At 44.5% G+C, this 19,208-nt stretch overlaps 1 protein-coding gene across 6 annotated transcripts in view; it reads right to left on the reverse strand.

Moving 5' to 3' along the window:
* Window positions 1-17,523: 17,523 nt before the first annotated feature.
* NFYC (nuclear transcription factor Y subunit gamma) overlaps window positions 17,524-19,208 on the reverse strand; it is a 96,901-nt gene continuing 95,216 nt past the window's right edge. For all 6 annotated transcript variants that reach the window (XM_068268925.1, XM_068268923.1, XM_068268921.1 and 3 more), the window contains 2 exons: window positions 18,975-19,034; window positions 17,524-18,440 (listed from right to left, as the gene is read on the reverse strand). In XM_068268925.1, coding sequence (XP_068125026.1) covers window positions 18,321-18,440; window positions 18,975-19,034 — 180 coding nt within the window. In that variant the 3' untranslated portion in view covers window positions 17,524-18,320. The remainder of the gene's footprint in view (window positions 18,441-18,974; window positions 19,035-19,208) is intronic.

The raw sequence follows: 19,208 nt of genomic DNA on the forward strand, positions 1-19,208 counted from the left end.
TGGGTGATTGACAGGTGATCAGTGGGTTATTACAGGGGGGGATAGATGCATACAGTACACAGGGGGGTCTGGGGTTGGGGGGGTCTGGGGAGAATCTGAGGGGTGGAGGGTGATCAGGAGTCCCCAGGGGGCAGTTTAGGGAATAAATAAAAAAATAGCGTTGACAGATAGTGACAGGGAGTGATTGATGGGTGATTAGGAAATTACGGGTGATTGATGGGTGATTACGCCAACCAGTATGAGAGTCCTGCACATGCGCGGTTCTCAGACTGAACCGCGCATGCGCAGGTCTCTCATGCCGGCTGGCATGATGAGGCGTAGCGTGTGCGGCTGGGACGCACACAGGCAAATTCAGGCCGAAGTCGCCGAATAACGGAGCCACCAGCAGGACTGGGAGAGGAGACAGGAGGATGTCGGGGGACATCACAGGCTACGGTGGGCTGGAGGAAGCCCCAGGTAAGTCCATATTGCGATTTTATGGAGAGTTCAGGGTCCCTTTAATCGAAGCAGGTTCTCTCTGCGCGCGGCGCTGATCGCCGAGATTGTGAGCACCCCATAGCAGCAATGTAATGCTGCACATAGCGGTAATTCGGGCCTCCGGCAGTTGTCATACTCTGTATTACATCTCTCTCCAAGTTGCAACAACTCGGAGGGAGAATATTGAACACCGCGGTGGAGTTTTGCGGCAGTGGGGAGAGAAGTCATTCAGTTCGTCCCGCTCCAAACTGTCTGGCGGCGTAACAATATGCACTCCCCTTTAATTGCATATGGGCCCTGGTATTTTGCACATGATGCAATACTGGAATCACATGGAGAGGAGTGTGCAGAAGTAGTACAGAAAAGAAGCAATAGCAGCAAAAAGGCCAAGCGCCCACCAACTCAAAGTCACCGTGCTTCTGGTCAGTTCTCTTATGTCCAGAGAATTCAATGCAGCAGCAGAAGAAGAAAAGACCCAGCAACGTATTTTCATCAATCTTGTGGATTTATTCAAAGCATGCAGTTCATACAATCAAACACATAGGGTAAACATACAGGCAACGCTTCAAAAAGGTACACTGACCAGTCTTTCTGTTCATTTTTTGGCACAACAGTGCTGTATCTGATTGGCTGCTGTTGGACCATAAAATTCAGTGAGATGCATCGATTGTATTAACTGCATGCTTAGAATAAATCAACAACAAGGTTGATGAAAAGATGGTGATGGGTCTTCCATTCTTCTAGTACAGAAAAAAAGTAAAGATGGCTTCAAGGAGCTAAATTAACCACTTGAGGACTGCAGTGTTAAACCCCCCTAAAGACCAGGCTCATTATTGCTAAATTGGCCACTGCACCTTTAAGGCCAAGCTGCAGGGCCGCACAACACAGAACACGAGTGATCCCCCCCCTTTTCCCGCACCAACAGAGCTCTCTGTTGGTGGGGTCTGATCGCCCCCCCTTTGTTTATTTTTTTTTAATCAATATTTATGTTAGTGTTTATTTTTAAAATAAAAACGACTTTTTTTATTATTTATTCCCTGCTCCCTCCCCCCTCCACCAGCCAATCAGTGTTATCAGCTGTCATAGGCTTCAGTCTATGACAGCCGATCACTCCCCAGTGTATGGATGGGACAGCCGTGTCACACGACTGTCCCCAGTACAGCGCTGCTGCCGATCGCAGCGCTGTACATGTAAATAGATGGCGATCACGCCGTCTAACAGTCTCCAGAGCAGCGATAGTGAAGAGGGGGCGGTGCTCCGCCACACCCCCCCCCCCCCCGCGCGCAGCCTGCGCACAATCTCACGCAAATCAGAGCCCCAGGACTTGACACCAATTCGCATTAGGCGGTCCTGGGGCTGCCGCCGCGTCCGCGCCCATTGGCGTGGGGCGGTCTTTAGGTAGTTAAAGAGAACCTGAACTGAAAATAAACAGTCAAAATAACCATACACAAGTCATACATACCTCCTCTGTAGTTTATTATTCAATCTCTGTTTCTTGTGATCAATGGATTTTTCCGTCCTCTGTTTTGAAAATGGTCATTACTCCATAACAGCGTCCTGGTCAGCACACTGTTAAACTGTAATATTACTTACTTGAGCCATAGGGAAACATGGACATTGCCTTGCATGTTCAGTTGTAGCTGACATCAGCTGGTATATATTTCAGTTCTGACAAAATATTGTCAGAACTGGAAGGGTTCATTGTAAGAAAATTGTGAGCCTGAGAGAGGAACGGATGGTGAGGTTACTACACAGAGAATTGAATGTGTGCATTAAACACCAAGTGAACACCTGACAAAACTGGCAAAGCAAATTTGGCCTAATTGGCTATTCATGAGGCAATGCTCATGCAAATACGCATTCACTTTCGCATGTCAACTTATGCAGGGTCAACAACCAATGCCGCAAAGAGGTTGCCCTGCGGGAATTAGTTCATGCTACAATAGCACTATCCAGGAGCGCCACGAGGAGGCTTCCCAATGCCCCCATACAACCGGGGGAACTGCGGGGTCCCAGGCGCTCTCACTGCCTGGGGACAGGCGCAGACAGCCCACACCAGGACTCACACCACCTGGAATGAGCCATCCACCACCCGCCTCCAAAGGGGCATAGACATAAATCACTACACAGAGAATTAAATGTGTGCATTAACCACCAAGTGAACACCTGACAAAACTGGCTAAGCAAATTTGGCCTAATTGGCTATTCATGAGGCAATGCTCATGCAAATATGCATTCGCTTTCGCATGCCAACTTATGCAGGGTCAAAAACCAATGCCGCAAAGCGGTTGCCCTGTGGGAATTAGTTCATGCTACAATAGCACTATCCAGGAGCTATAAGTCGGCATGCGAAAGTGAATGCATATTTGCATGAGCATTGCCTCATGAATAGCCAATTAGGCCAAATTTGCTTAGCCAGTTATGTCAGGTGTTCACTTGGTGTTTAATGCACACATTTAATTCTCTGTGTAGTGATTTATGAATGTCTCTCCTTTGGAGGCGGGTGGTGGATGGCTCATTCCAGGTGGTGTGAGCCCTGGAGTGGGCTGTCTGCGCCTGTCCTCTCACCCCCCCCTTGGAGTGCAGTGTGTGAGCCAGCCCTGACCTCCAAAGCTCGGTGCGACCCATGCTTCATTCCTTTCCTTTTCAAATGTGTTGCACCCAAGCTATGCTCAGTAGCAGAACGCAATGGACGTTAAGGTAAGTGCCCGTTTTTTAATATTGGGAGGTCGGTGCGGACGGCTCTCCCCGGCGCTGGCCACGCTGGGGGAGGGGGGGGGGTCGCTTGCGCCACCCAGCCTCCCCCTCCGGGGTGCCGCTGTGGTTGCCAGGCAGTGAGAGTGCCTGGGACCCCACGGTCCTCCGGTTGTATGGGGGCATTGGGAAGTCTCTCCGTGGCGCTCCTGGATAGTGCTATTGTAGCATGAACTAATTCCCGCAGGGCGACCGCTTTGCGGCATTGGTTCTTGACACTGCATAAGTCGGCATGCGGAAGCGAATGCATATTTGCATGAGCATTGCCTCATGAATAGCCAATTATGCCAAATTTGTCAGGTGTTCACTTGGTGTTGAATGCACACATTTAATTCTTTGTGTAGTGATTTATGGATGGTGAGGTTAGTATGTAATATTCATTTGAAGCTACGTCATGTGTTTATTTTAGATTTACCTTGCTTCAGGTTCCCTTTAAGGCCTGAACCACCTACTCACACAGTTCAATTTCGTGCAATTAAATGGCAGCGTTTGTAACACCTCGCGTGTATTGACACGCAGTGATGTTATTAGGCTGCAAAAACCACCTCACTGTTGCGCTCAGCTGTAACTCCATAGAAGAGCCTCCTGTTCACCACCCATGCTGAGCCCTAGCAAGCACCCAGCCAGTGAATGGGATCAGCTGACAGGCAGCGAATTCACTGCCTCTAGCCCTCTCCCCCCCCCCCCCCCCCAATGGAAAAGAGGCCTAAGCAGTAATCTTACACAACTAGGGAGTTGTCAGGTAGGTTTATGCCTAGATAATTCAGGTGCTTACCATGGGCATCCGCGCATTGGGCAAAATGGGGCATGCACCCCCCCCCCAGCCACCCGAACCTGCAGGAGGAAGCAACATAAAAGGAGGGGGCAGCAGGGACAGCGGCTGGGAGGGGGACCAAATCCCCACCTCCCTCACCTGGGTCTCCTTCTGGCGCATACCCCCTCCAAATTAGCAGTGGCAAACAGAAGCGGGCATCAGCGGGCGGAGAGGAATTAATCACCTTTTTCCTGCGTTCCAGGCGATGGTACGCAGCGCCATCGTCATATGACACTGGACACTGCCTTCTCCACCGCTCTGTGCTTGCTGATTAGTGGAAGCACAGTGGGCGGTGAAGAAGTCGGAGACCAGTGTCACGTGACGATGATGCTGCGCGCCATCGCCTGGAATGCAGGAAGGAGGGCAGTTCCTCTCCGCCCACTGATGCTTGATTGTTTGCCGCTGCTAATTTGGAGGGGGGAAGCACCAGAAGGAGGGGACCCAGGTGAGGGGGGGGGGGGGGAGTCTGGCCCCCCTCCCTGCCACTGTCCCTCCTTCCAAGCTTCCCCCATACTGGGGGCAACTATGCTATACTGGGGGTGGCTATACTAGCTATACTGGGGGCGACTATACTAATACGGGGCAACTATGCTAGCTATACTGGGGATGACTATACTATCTACACTGGGGGCAACTATACGCTCTCTGCCTTTCTGCTGTCCCTCTCTCTCTGCCTGTTGTCTCTTTCTTTCTGCTGTCTCTCTCTCTCTCTGCCTCTCAACTCTCTCTCTGCCTTTCTGCTGTCTCTCTTTCTGTGCCCTCTCTCTGCTTCTATGCTGTCTCTCTCTCTCTGTGCCTTTCTGCTGTCTCTCTTTCTCTCTGCTCTATCTGCCTTTCTGCTCGCTCTCTCTCTCTGCTGTTTGTCTCTCTCTACCTTTCTGCTGTCTCTTTCTTTCTGCCAGCTTTCTTTCTTTCTGAGGTCTCTCTCTCTCTCTCTGCCTCCCTGCTGTCCCTCTCCCTCTCAGCTGTGTCTCTCTGCAGTCTCTCTTTCTACACACAGGCACCCCCCTCCTGCCCATTGTCACCCTCTCCCACCCACTGGCACCCTCCTGCAAAATCTGGGGTATGGCTTAATGCCACGCAGGGGGCATGGCTTAAGTTTCCCTGTCACTACCTAAACTGGGGGGCATCTGTGTTTGAGGCACTCGCAATCTAAACCCTATTATAGCCCTAGTCTAATGTCCCATCATTGGTAAATTTGGCTCCACCTGTGACCACACCCACATCATGTTTCATGACCACACCCATTTTTCGGCATGACTCCGACCCCCCCCCCCCATTTTTGAACAGGTTCCCTATAATGGGTGTAACTTTCCGATGTCTTGGTCGGATTTGCCAGTCATTGCAGCAAGCAGAACTGACTGTCCTGGTTTTTTTAAACTAAAAATGTTTTTTCTCCTCTGCCTAACTTTGGTGCAGGATGTCTTTTGATGTGTTAATTAGCCAGACCTGTGTCCAGGAGGCTGTTTATTCTCAATTACCTCCATTTGGTTAGCCTTTCATAACAGGGAGAGCAAGGAAGCTAATCCCAGCAGGGGGCTATTCAAAACCTGCTTTCACTCCAGACTATCCGGCACAGATCACGGGCCATCTGAATGCATATGAGGTATGGTTTCTTGTCGATTCTATGGCAACCATACATCGCACAGCTATGAAATTCATATAGTCTTATTCGGTAAAATCTGGCCATCATGCTGATATGAAATTCATTGTGATAGTCCGTCCGGTTATTGAGGTATGACCCTTCTCAAGAACTGGGTCCGCTGCACTAGCCATGTCTGATGTCATATTAATCTGTATTTTCCGACAAGTATGAATCTGTTATCCCCCTAAATATAACGTGTATTGTTTGTGAGTTACCGCAGTTTGTAAGTTTAAAACCTAAAAATCTCTCAGAAGAAATGAACTGTCATTGGTGGGTAATTCAGAGAGGGCTGGCATTGCCACACCCCCAAACCAGCTTCATCAAAAGTATCTGCGAGGGGCCCTCACCTCAGTCCTCCACATTCCATCTGTATGAGAACGATCTGCTGCCAGCCAGGAGACCATGTGGTTGGCGGCCATCTTGTCTGAACTGAAACAAAGGACATTTTCCATTTTGCTTGGATTTTAAATTAAGCTGAAACAAAGGACTTTACCAAGGACTTTATGATTCTTCCCACAAAAAGGACATCTCCAGGAACTAAGTATTTTTCTCCCTTTCTGTTATTTTTCATACTGGCTATTACAGTTTTAATAATTGTTGATTTTAATAATTGTCTGTATATATTAATTATTTATATTGCCCGTGAATAAAAGACTTTATCAAAGTCATTCACTGTTCCGCTACCCTATTATTCAGCATAGACAGAAACTGAACTCAGGTCTCCGAAGAGACGCTACTATTGTTGATATCTAAACAGAATAGAGTGTGTTTAACCGGTTTTATTCGCAAGACCAATCAGTCAGTCGGGTCCACTGGCCCATACCAGTGGTGGTGGCAGTTAAACCCTGAATTAGTGTGTATTTTGTAATTACTGTATCTCACAGGCTCCCTTCTGGTAGGGCTGCTGCCCAAGTTTCGTCGATTTCCGTGCACCAAGTACGACCACAGCTTGCATAATTGGTGTGCTGAAACTGACTGGAAGGCAATTTGCAGTCTGACCACTAGGGCCCCTGTGACAAGTTTCCAGTAGTTCCCGTGGTCAGAGAAGATTGAATAAACTGCTCAGTTTATATTGCTCAGGTTTACTCCATCCCTTATGTTTAAAGTAGACTGATCTAAAGTCCACAGCAAACGACTTCTAGGTTCTATTATGAGATTTGAAAACTGGAAGCAGGAAAAAAAAAAAAGTTAAAGACACTCCCGCTGCTTTGCATGGTGGGAGGAGGTGGCAGGGATGGTTTTTGTGAGCGATCGTGGAGATTTTTTTTCCTGTTAATTGGTTGCATTTACGAATGGGAAGAGGGGGGCCCCAAAAGCCTGTGGGCACCCCTGCAACAGCTGTGGTCACAGGGGTGATTGTTACACCCATTAAAGGGAACCTGTAGTGAGAGGGATATAGAGGCTACCATATTATCGAAGCAGGTTATCTTCAGCACCGTGCGCGGAGGCTGGGCACTGTCATAGCAGCAATGCTATGATGCACACCCCGCGTAGCGGTAATTCAGGGCTCTGGCAGCTGCCAGACCCTGAATTACATCTTCTTTTGAGTTGCGACAACTCGGAGGGGGAATAGTATTTAATGCTGCCTCGGAGTTTAGTGGCAGCAGAGAGAGCAGTCATTTTGGCTCTCCCCGTGCTAAACTGACCAGCGTCGCCACAATATGTACTCCCATAATATTCCCTTTGAGAGCATGCCAATGGCCTGGCAGTCATGCTGATGCAGCTAATATGGCCAGACTATAATCACAGCACCTAATACTTGTTCTAGTTCAGTGGCAGATAGTATTAAGGCAGCTTTACACTGGTTGATTGCCACCAGATCGACCAACAGATCAGATCCCTCTCTCTGATCAAATCTGATCAGAGGGATCTATTGGCTGCCCATAGATTTTGAATCGATTTCAGCTTGAAATCGATTCACAACCTGTGCAGCTGCCACCTGCTCGCCACTCCCGTGCTCCCCCGGCCAGCAGCGATACATTACCTGCCCGCCGGCGCGAGTCCCCGGTCCAGCTGACACTTTCTCCAGCTGGTATGTCTCTTCTACACTTCCTGTCCCGTCCTGTGACAAGCGGAAGTACAAACAGTAGAGGGCGTTCTACTGTCTAAACTTTGGCTTGTCACAGGAGGAGATAAGTTTATTCAATATTCTTTGACCACTGGAACTACTGAAAACTTGCCTATGTAGGAGGCCAGCCGGAGAAAGCGTCAGTACGGACTGGGGACTCACGCCAGCGGCATCACTGCCGCTATGCTGCGTCGGTCAATCACCGCTAATGACGAGCTTCTGACCCACCCCCGATCAAGCTAAATTTTCAGCTGGGACAGATCGACTGAATCAATCGATTTCTGATAAAAATCTATCGGACAACATTTGCATTATCGATTTCACAGCATATTCATATCACAGTGATTGAATCTGCTGTATATCGGCAGGAAATCGCAGTGTAGCTTTAGGGTCCTTTGTCACTGGTTGCATTGCAATCCATTTTTCCAATGTTTTTCAAATTGCAAGGACAGTGCAAATATAATGTGAATTGCGGTGACCCTTTTCTACGGCTACATTTGGATTGTGCACGGTTTTAAAAGCATGACATGCAGCATTATAGTGCGTTTTGCATTCCAATAAATGTCAATGTAATCACATTGTACAATGCAACACCAATAATGAAATTGCATTTTTTTATGCAATTCATAGGGTTATTATCAAGATACCATTGGGTTTCTGGTGTGATATCACTTCCAGGGTCCGATGCAGTGTAATACTATGGGCCATGGATCTATCACCACTCTTGGTATGATGAACCTTCCTTTCTCTCCCATCGATACTTTCAATCGATTTTTGCAAATAAAAGGAATCTATTTCCATCCGAATCAGTGTATGTATAAGCATCTTTAAACTGTGATCTGCAGTGGTTATATTTTAGATTTACTGTGAAGGGTATATTATTTCAGCAAAAAAAGACAGGAGGCACCACCATGGGAAATGCAGACAAAAACGCAAAATAATTACAGAAACACGAATCAAGCATAAAATCCCAGAAGACAAGAAAGCAAAATGCGAACCACAGAGTATGCAACTTTTAAATGAAGTATGTTGCCAAAAAAAATTGGCTATTTTCTTCTAAAATTCAAATACGTTCAAATTTACCTCTGCTGTCCAATTTAACCAAAGTGAACATAAGTATCCAATTTTAGTGTTCCAATTCTGAAGATACGCTACATTCTAAAAATGATTTTAAAAAGAAAATACATATTTTAAAATATTTGTCACACCAAAATGGTATTCATTTGAATGTGTGGAATTTAACCTATTTTAGTTCCTGGACATAGAAACTACGTCCAGGAACCATGCGCGCTCCCGGCCGCGGTTCGTTAGCCAGGCAATCAGTGAATTGGGCTATGGTGCCCGATCACTGATTCCTCTCCCCCGCTGAAAAAGCGACAGCTCCTCTCAGAAGTTGCGCTTTTTCTGGCTGTAGCGTCCCCCATGCGTCTCTCTAAGCGTATGTTACGCTTAGAGTGACGTCATGTAACGTGGCCGCCATCTTGTGGCCAAAAAGTCAAACTACAACTAAAAGTAAAGAAAAATAAAACAAAAAAATAAAACTCAAACACACATTATAAATCTATTGTTTACATCTCACCCTCCCAAAACTACCCAAATAAAATGTTTAATATAAAAAAACAAACAAACATTACAATAAAAAAAAACCAAACATGTAAATATTTACCTAAGTGTCTAAACTTTTTAAATATCAATGTAAAGATGAAATATTTCTATATTTTTTTTATTTTAAACTTGTAAATAATGATAGATGCAAAACAGAAAAAATGCACCTTTATTTCCAAATAAAATATTGTCGCTATACATTGTGATAGGGACATAATTTTAACGGTGTAATAACCGGGACATATGGGCAAATAAAATATGTGAGTTTTAATTATGGAGGCATGTATTATTTTAAAACTATAATGGCTGAAAACTGAGAAATAATTCATTTTTTCCGTTTTTTTCTTATTCTTCCTGTTAAAATGCGTTTACAGTAAAGTGGCTCTTAGCAAAATGTACCCCCCAAAGAAAGCCTAATTGGTGGCGGAAAAAACAAGATATAGATCAGTTCATTGTGATAAGTAGTGATAAAGTTATAGGCTAATGAATGGGAGGTGAACATTTCTCAAGTGAAAACGACGGAACGCGAATGGGTTATTATTTATCATGAAAACATAACACCATCCACGCTCTTAAAAACTGATTAAATTGACCATGTCGTGTAAGCTAAAAAAATATGAAATGAAATTGGCAGACCAAAACAAAAACAAAACCTAAAAGGCTAGTAATTTGTGAGTTCACGCACAAAGTATGCCCAGTGAATTGGTGTTGCTCATGAACTCATGCATGCACAGAACATGCATATACATATTCATGCATGCACATGCATAATCAGCCACTGGCACGTCCTCCGCAATCAATTTAACATATTGTCCGTCAAATTAATAAAATTAGCCAAAAAGAATAGGATGATATCACTGACTAAAATTGATGGTAATCTGTACACTTCAGGCACCCTTTAAAAAATGTCATCGATGATACCATTGACAAGGTTTTGCAAGAGAAATATTAGAATACCAGTAGACCTAAGCCCGTTTAAAAACGGGCTCTAAGTGCCCGCCGCGCGCCACCCGTGCCCGCTCACCCGCCACCACCCGCTCGGCTCCCTGGCCCCGTCGTCCTGGCCTCCTGTCTCTGGGTCTGTGCTGCGCACATGCGCAGTGGCCAAAAGCACGGACAACGCTACACAGAGAAAGGAGGCACACGGACACAGGGGTTTTATTATAGAGGATAGCTTGGGTTTGGTTTTTTATGAATTTTTGCTAGATGCTTCTTGAATGATAATACATTAGAACAGATTTTAATAATGTGAGTTTTCAGACCGAGATTTTCCATCATTCCCGATAGATCCTGTCATGATTTCGGCCAGAAATTGTTCAAAAGATCGATAGGGTGGCCATGTTGCAGTAGCGATTCTCCTTCCATCCGATAAAATGATGGGATCAAAAGGTCGATCGGCCTGCAAAATCGAATAATAGAAGGGCACACTTAAAGTGGTCCTCCACTGTGAAGAAAATCCAGAATGACTCTTACTGTGACTGTTCCCCCTTGTTTTTCTACCCAATGCAGCAACAGTTGACTACTTCATTAACCTTCCTGGCGGTAACCCCGAACGTAGTTCGGGGTAAGCCGCGCAGGTGGTTTTCTCAGGCCCTGCTGGGCCGATTTGAATAATTTTTTTTTTGCTGAACGCAGCTAGCACTTTGCTAGCTGCGTCAGCACTTCGATCGCCGCCGCCCCGCGCTCGATCGCCGCTATCCGCGTCGCAAGACGGCCCCCCCCTAGACCCCTGCGCTGCCTGGCCTATCAGCGCCAGGCATCGGCAAGGGGTGGATCGGGACTCCCTTAGACGTCACGACGTCCATGACGTCGGAGACGTCATCCCGCCCCGTCGCCATGGCGACGGGGGAAGCCCTCCAGGAAATCCCGTTCTTTGAACGGGATTTCCTGATCGCCTATCGCCGGAGGCGATCGGCGGGGCTGGGGGGATGCCGCTGAGCAGCGGCTATCATGTAGCGAGCCCTAGGCTCGCTACATGATTTAAAAAAAAAAAAAATCAAAAAAACGGCTGCGCTGCCCCCTGGCGGTTTTTAATAGACCGCCAGGAGGGTTAAGCAGCAGGAAGAACTCTGGCAGCTCTGGAATGCAACATACTATGGCTGCCACTGCACTTCTCTCTTCACCTCTCCTCTCAGAGACACTGGCTCAGTGGCACAGGCAGAAGCAGAGTACTGCTCAGGTCACACCAAGAGGCACCTTCCACCCACAGTGGACAATATCTTACAAGTCTTCTAAAAAACCTAATATTTGTGCTGTGCACAGTTTAAACCTTGTATAACAAAATCGCAAGAAACTGGGATAAATTGTATTGGTTAGCCACCTTAAAACACATTACAAATACTACCCGTTTCCCACTATTGCACCAAACCCAACCCTCTAAACCCCCTATGTGGAACACCACCTGGCCAGTCCAACCTTCCTATAGCCTGTTATCTTGGTTATTGGGCCCAACAACACTGTTGTATCAATGCTTAGTAATTTCCATTAACCAGATATCTGGATAGTGTTCTTTCCAACATGGATAATTGCTTTGCAAAACATGTGCTGTATTATTCGATTTGGCTCAATTACTCACGCTTCCTGGAACCTGGTCTGGCTTATGTGGCGTCCAAAGGCCTATCTTATGGCCATATGTGTAAGCATGTTACCGACCCGACCACTGCCAGTGATGTCATCTCTCAGCTGTCCGCTGATGCGCGGCCTTAGTATGCGCCCGGGTACTTATCGCCTGTAGCAGTCCTTTGCCTTACGCCTCCTTGTACTGTTTGGTCCGGTGCGGGCGTCCCCGCTCCTCCTGAGGCTTTCGGGCAGTCCTGCTTCCCCCTGCGCGTTTGAATTCGGCCGCCGCTGTGGTATCAATGGCGGCTGATGCCGCTGGTATCACTCCGCCTCTTCACTGGTACGGTGGCTGGGTAGGGCTAAAATGGGTCTACGCGTTTCATCAGCCTTCTGACTTTCTCAAGACCAATCTAAAATTCTCAATACTCCCCCTTGTGGTTCCTTTTATAACAACTGTCCCAATTTCCATCACTTTGGAGAAATATATTAGTATGGTGTCCACCTACTCCATTTTGTGGTTTTAATAGGTATTATTCACCCAAAATTCAATTAATTCCAAACCTGTGAATACTAATGGAACTCATTTGTTTATACATTTTTGAACCTAATAGGGATTACTCATATTGCCTTTTATACTACACTTCACACTGTTTTTGCGAGAGAGGAGGGACCCCACTGAAAAGAAAGCCCGGCACCCATCCCCCCACCCAAAAGGACATCCTAGATCTAAATTATATTCACACTTTTTTCCTTTTTGTAGACCTGGGAACATGCATTTATAGGAACACCCCTAAATTACAATCTACATTAAGTCCCCTCGGGGATGTTTTGCATTTATATATCCACATACATTCTTTTTGCAGGAGTATCTTATCAAAATCCCCCCTCCTGGGGCTTATCTTTAATTGATAGATCCCCCTAAATGTCAATCCCTTTGGGTCACTATTGTGGTATTCTTTGAAATGCTGAGCTACTGTGCTCTCTTCTTTCTTTTTTTTGATATTATTGATATGTTTCCCTATGCGGGTTCCCAGGTCTCTTCCTGTTTTCCCTATGTAGATCTTATTGCAAGGACAAACCAATTGATACACCACTCTCGTAGTGGCACAAGTAATATAGTCACGTATTTTGTACTGTGTTGTATTTTCACCGTCAGTGAAGGTGTCCCCTTCCACTACATGTCCACACAACCTGCAATTCTGGCATTTATACATGCCCTTTTTCCTTATTACACCTGCATGTTCCCAGGTCTACAAAAAGGAAAAAAGTGTGAATATAATTTAGATATAGGATGTCCTTTTGGGTAGGGGATGGGTGCCGGGCTTTCTTTTCAGTGGGGTCCCTCCTCTCTCCGCAAAAAAAGTGTGAAGTGTAGTATAAAAGGCAATATGAGTAATCCCTATTAGGTTCAAAAATTTATAAACAAATGAGTTCCATTAGTATTCACAGGTTTGGAATTAATTGAATTTTGGGTGAATAATACCTATTAAAACCACAAAATGGAGTAGGTGGACACCATACTAATATATTTCACCAAAGTGATGGAAATTGGGACAGTTGTTATAAAAGGAACCACAAGGGGGAGTATTGAGAATTTTAGATTGGTCTTGAGAAAGTCAGAAGGCTGATGAAACGCTTAGACCCATTTTAGCCCTACCCAGCCACCGTACCAGTGAAGAGGCGGAGTGATACCAGCGGCATCAGCCGCCATTGATACCACAGCGGCGGCCGAATTCAAACACGCACAGGGGGAAATGGGACTGCCCGAAAGCCTCAGGAGGAGCGGGGACGCCCGCACCGGACCAAACAGTACAAGGAGGCGTAAGGCAAAGGACTGCTACAGGCGATAAGTGCCCGGGCGCATACTAAGGCCGCGCATCAGCGGACAGCTGAGAGATGACATCACTGGCGGTGGTCGGGTCGGTAACATGTTTACACATATGGCCATAAGATAGGCCCTTGGACGCCACATAAGCCAGACCAGGTTCCAGGAAGCGTGAGTAATTGAGTCAAATCGAATAATACAGCACGTGTTTTGCAAAGCAATTATCCATGTTGGAAAGAGCACTATCCATATATCTGGTTAAAGGAAATTACTAAGCATTGATACAACAGTGTTGTTGGGCCCAATAACCAAGATAACAGGCTATAGGAAGGTTGGACTGGCCAGGTGGTGTTCCACATAGGGGGTTTAGAGGGTTGGGTTTGGTGCAATAGTGGGAAACGGGTAGTATTTGTAATGTGTTTTAAGGTGGCTAACCAATACAATTGCATATACAATTTATCCCAGTTTCTTGTGATTTTGTTATACAATATCTTACAAGTATTTGCAAAGACAGAAAACTGCCATGGCACTTTTTCAGAAAGAGGCCGTGGCTAACCAACAAAACTTGGATTTTATAACACAAGTGACCAGTCTGTAGACATTTTTTCCTGCTACTCTGTTATAACTTCTGCTGCCTGTGCTGATATTTTGGGTTTTATTTTTATACTGGAGGTTCGCTTTAAGGTTACTGTGTTCAGATTTACCTAAATGTGATCATTTTATCAAACCAATCTGTCCACAAGTGGCCAACATGATGATTCTTCCTCAACTAGCTTAATGTGTATCATTTGGAAACTGAAGTAACAGGATCACCTGGCAATTTGCATTCATTTAGAATACAGCACTGATCGCATAGATTCACTTTATGTCTGGCCAATATCTGTCCATCTACACATACGTATGCATTATCCAGCTTCCAAAGCAAGCTGAGATATACATTGCGTATAGACGTCCTTACTAAATCAAGACACAGATTAAAATGCATATATATTTTACAAAGCGGTCGGCCTTTGCACCGTGCAGGGAGCCCGGGACGATGGCGGAGAGCAGAGCAGTCAGCGTGGGACAGTTGGCTGCAAGGGGCTGGAGAACGCCCCAGGTGAGTAAAGCTGATTTTTTTTCGCTGACGATTCCTTTAAATCAGGTGTTTGCATTACCTATGATTTATACCACTCGTCAGAGCTGATCAGCCTTACACAGCATGACCTCCAACTGCCCTCACATTTTATCCTTTTAATGAGTTTCTGTGGCTACAGCTCCACATAATCTCATAATCGTCTGAAATTTTACATATTGATTTAAGAATATTAAAAAAAATAAATAAAGAAAAAACTGTTGAAACCTATGTAATTTATGCCAACCTCGTCTGAAAAATAAAGACTGAGTCTAGCTGAATAAAAGGAACACATTAAATGCTTTAAGTCAAAACTATTTTTTACCTTAAACTGATGTACAGTAACATAGCAGTGAAGAAAAGGCCCTGCAAACCTAGTAAAGTATACAGTATTGCCACCTTCGGAAAAAATAAATAAATTTGCATGTGATCACACAGAATCTATCACTTCCCGATACTGGGTGATGCCATACAAATCATTATCCATGTCTTGCACTGATGAATGCCAAAATCCTAATAAGAAAAACAATGTTCAATCAAATTATATCTGTAAACTTTAAAGAGGAGCTGTCTCAGAAAAACCCCACATATGCTATGTAAGTAGATCAAGTATTTATCTACTTATACTGTATATGTATTGCACTGCCCACGTTAATTGAGATAGTAAAAAAAAAAAAAAAAAAATCCGTCTAATGCTCAACACACACCATACAATATTGGTTGTACAGATTTACCAAATCTAAGTAGTATAAGGGCCAACAGATTGAAAAGACCTTGAATGATTGATAGGAGAAGCTCTTATACTACATGAAAGTGGTAAGATTGAACAACCAAGATTGTATGGTGTGTGTTGAGCCTTAGGATTCTCTATTTTAACTGTGTCTATCTTGAAGCCAATCCTGATATAATTTCCTCCCTTACTCTCCTCTGCCTGATTGTGTATGCATTGCCCGCCCTCCTCCCAGTCTTCAGGCACTCCCACCAAGCTCTGCAATAGAAAGTACATCGTCTCAGCATGAGAAATATTGGCCAATCAGAAAGGAACAGAGATGTGTGAGGGAAAAGCAGGTGGGAGAGAGGCTTCAGGGAAAGTAGAGAAGCAAAAAAGAACTACCTAGCATGCCCTGCAACTTCCTTTGTGTGATAATGTACCAAATAAGAGTCAGGTAAGCTGGGGAATGATCATTTATCAACAAGAAAAGTAATAGTGATTTTAAACTTCTGGATTGCCTTGTTAGCATCCATATTACTTGTTTACCAGATAAAAATAAATAATTAATTTTTGATTTTATGCCCGACAGTTACACTTTAAAGAGGCACAAATGGTAGAATGCATTAGATTATTCAGGATACCCACTTTTATGATATTTTTTTTTCCTCACAGTAATTTAAAGACAATTATGTCACTTGCCACAATACCTTTACAGCTGAAAGGTCACCTTCAGTTGACATGTTCTGTAATAACTACTAGATTCTGCTTGATCTAAGTTGCAAAAAAATAAATAAAATGGCTGGGACTTATTTCACATTTACATTTGGGCGTTGGGTGAAGCTGATATTCTAAGGCTTCTACTGCCTCCTAACACTAATCCTCCCCCTCTAGCTACTCTTAAAGAGAATCTGTATTGTTAAAATCGCACAAAAGTAAACATACCAGTGCGTTAGGGGACATCTCCTATTACCCTCTGTCACAATTTTGCCGCTCCTCGCCGCATTAAAAGTGGTTAAAAACAGTTTTAAAAAGTTTGTTTATAAACAAACAAAATGGCCACCAAAACAGGAAGTAGGTTGATGTACAGTATGTCCACACATAGAAAATACATCCATACACAAGCAGGCTGTATACACCCTTCCTTTTGAATCTCAAGAGATCATTTGTGTGTTTCTTTCCCCCTGCAGCTATCTTCCACTGAAGTGTCAGGCTGTTTCTTCCTGCAGAGTGCAGACAGCTCTGCCTGTATGTAATTCCTCAGTATGTGAAAGCCCAGCCAGTTCAGAGGAGGATTTATCCAGCTTGTAAAAGATAAGAGAGAAGAGAGAAGCTGCCCTAATCTAAATAATACACAGGCAGTGTGCAGAGAGGGGCCTGGAGGGGGGAGATGCATCACAGAACCACAACACTGAAGAACTTGGCAGCCTTCCAGACACAGGCTGACAAGTCTGACAAGAGAGAGATAAGCTGATTTATTACAGAGATGGTGATAGCAGAAAGTGCTGCAGTAAGTCAGAGCACATTAGAATAGCTTTTGGAACTTGTAGGATGATAAAAAACAGGATGCAATTTTTGTTACGGAGTCTCTTTAAAACTAGCACTACTGTTAACGCTTCGCCTAACACTATCCGTCCTTTCTTTAATGTGATTTGGGCTTCAGCAATGTCAGGCACCCAAATTATACACTGGGTGCAGCTGTAGCTGCAATTAACATTGTGGTCTATGGCGGCGACAAAATTACCAGCCTCAACAGATGATCTTATAAAACAGAACTTGTGTGGTCATTTAATCAAATGCATCTGTGTTTTGGAGGAAAAAGATGATGACTTAAAAATGTGTGTAATGTAACCATCAATGTATCTGTTCCCACATACCTACATAAGTAAATAAGCTTTATAGAAGATTGATGGAAGTTTACCGTATCATTCAAAAAAGGAAGCAGTACAGTGATTATCAGAAGAAAACAAAGTGGTTTTATTTCTAAAAAGAAACTTTATTGCTGTCTGTGCAGAGATTTCACATGCATTCAATGCAAACTAGCACAATACAAAAAAAATGAAATTATTCTCCCAGTTTATGATTATTAATTATGAATATTTCAATAGTGGAAGAGGACCTTGTTATTTTTGGCACCCTAAAAGGAAAAATTAAATTCTTCCTTCCACCACAGAAGGGAGGCAGGATTTGTGGATTAAACAACAAAAAAAAGACAAAAATGAAAAAAAAAAAAAAAAAGTAAATTTAGGTGCAAGCACAAAGCAGGGCGGGGCCTGCCTCTGATCAAGGAAAGGAGACAAATGGGTACGTGAACACTTTAGCCCTTGCAGAAGGGATGCATGGTTAGCTTCACTCAGTCACTGTACAAGTTGAATGACTTAAAAGCCATTCTGGTTACAAATATTCCGGAGAAATCCAAGTAATGGGCACGTCAGTCTATGCTTCTTCTGCATAAGTCACAGGCAGTACAATGGAGATCATTAAACTGAAGAACCTACTTATAAATCACTCATCTGTGGGCACACATGCATAGAACTTCCACAAAAACCTCTTGCACCATATATGCAGTTTCCACATCATACAAATTGTTTCACATGACCTCTAGCCCCATTAATGCACTGCGAGCCACTGGAGAGAGAAATATACCACCAGTGTACATGTGTTGGCACATGTAAGTGTATGTTATGTATGGGCGATTGTGTGTGCCTTTACTCTGTATACTATTGCCCATTTCCTTCCACGGCATGTCTTCAGTCTCCAGTGACCTGTGTGGCTTGCCCATCAGTCGCTTGACCAGTGGACTGAATAAACAACGGCTGTGTGAGGTCTTGTCCTGCCGGCATAGTCACTTGCTGGATCTGGTATAATTGCTGAGGGGGGAAAAAAAAAGAGGAGTTTTTAAAGAAAAGGGAAAGCAAGGAAATTTGAGCTTAGTTCACACTAGGACTGTTTATCCAGGGCGGACAGCAGCAGACTGAGATGCACAAAGGATCCATGCTTTTCTACCTGCCTGTTTATACACTTATTTTCACAGAGTCCTGCTTGTCTGCTGCATCTCTGCAAAGACCCAGACAAGACACAGAACATTTATATTGCGCTCTTCTCCTGGCAAAGCACCAGAGCTGCAGCCACTAGGGAGCGCTCTATAGGCAGTAAAAGTGTTAGGGAGTCTAGCCCAAGGTCTCCTACTAAATGGGTGCTGGCTTACTGGACAGGAAGACCCAAGATTCGAACCCAGAACAAAGCTAACAGTAATGATCATTTTTCCTTCAAAAGAAATGTATTTATCTGCTTCCAAGCGGCAGGGAACTTTCCTGGGAATGGGACAGCAAATATAGATAATACAGATATGGGACTACTCCGGCAAATGCAAACCAAGCCATAAGATGAAGTTATATAATTACCTGGCCATCAGTGAACTGACTGAATTGCTGCTGGCCTTGCTGGACGTCTGCTTGTGTAATCTAAAGACAGAAAAATAAAGAAATGCCAGTCAGGAACAGATGATGTGTGGAATGACAGAAGGAACTTACATTTCTCAGCAAACAAACTGCAGATATCACTCAGTGTGAAAAAGTACATACATATACTGTAAGTGCAGTATACAATATGTCTGCTGTGAAGTAGATGAAGCTAAA

The sequence above is a fragment of the Hyperolius riggenbachi genome, chromosome 2, assembly GCF_040937935.1.
Source record: "Hyperolius riggenbachi isolate aHypRig1 chromosome 2, aHypRig1.pri, whole genome shotgun sequence".
Lineage (NCBI taxonomy): Eukaryota > Metazoa > Chordata > Amphibia > Anura > Hyperoliidae > Hyperolius > Hyperolius riggenbachi.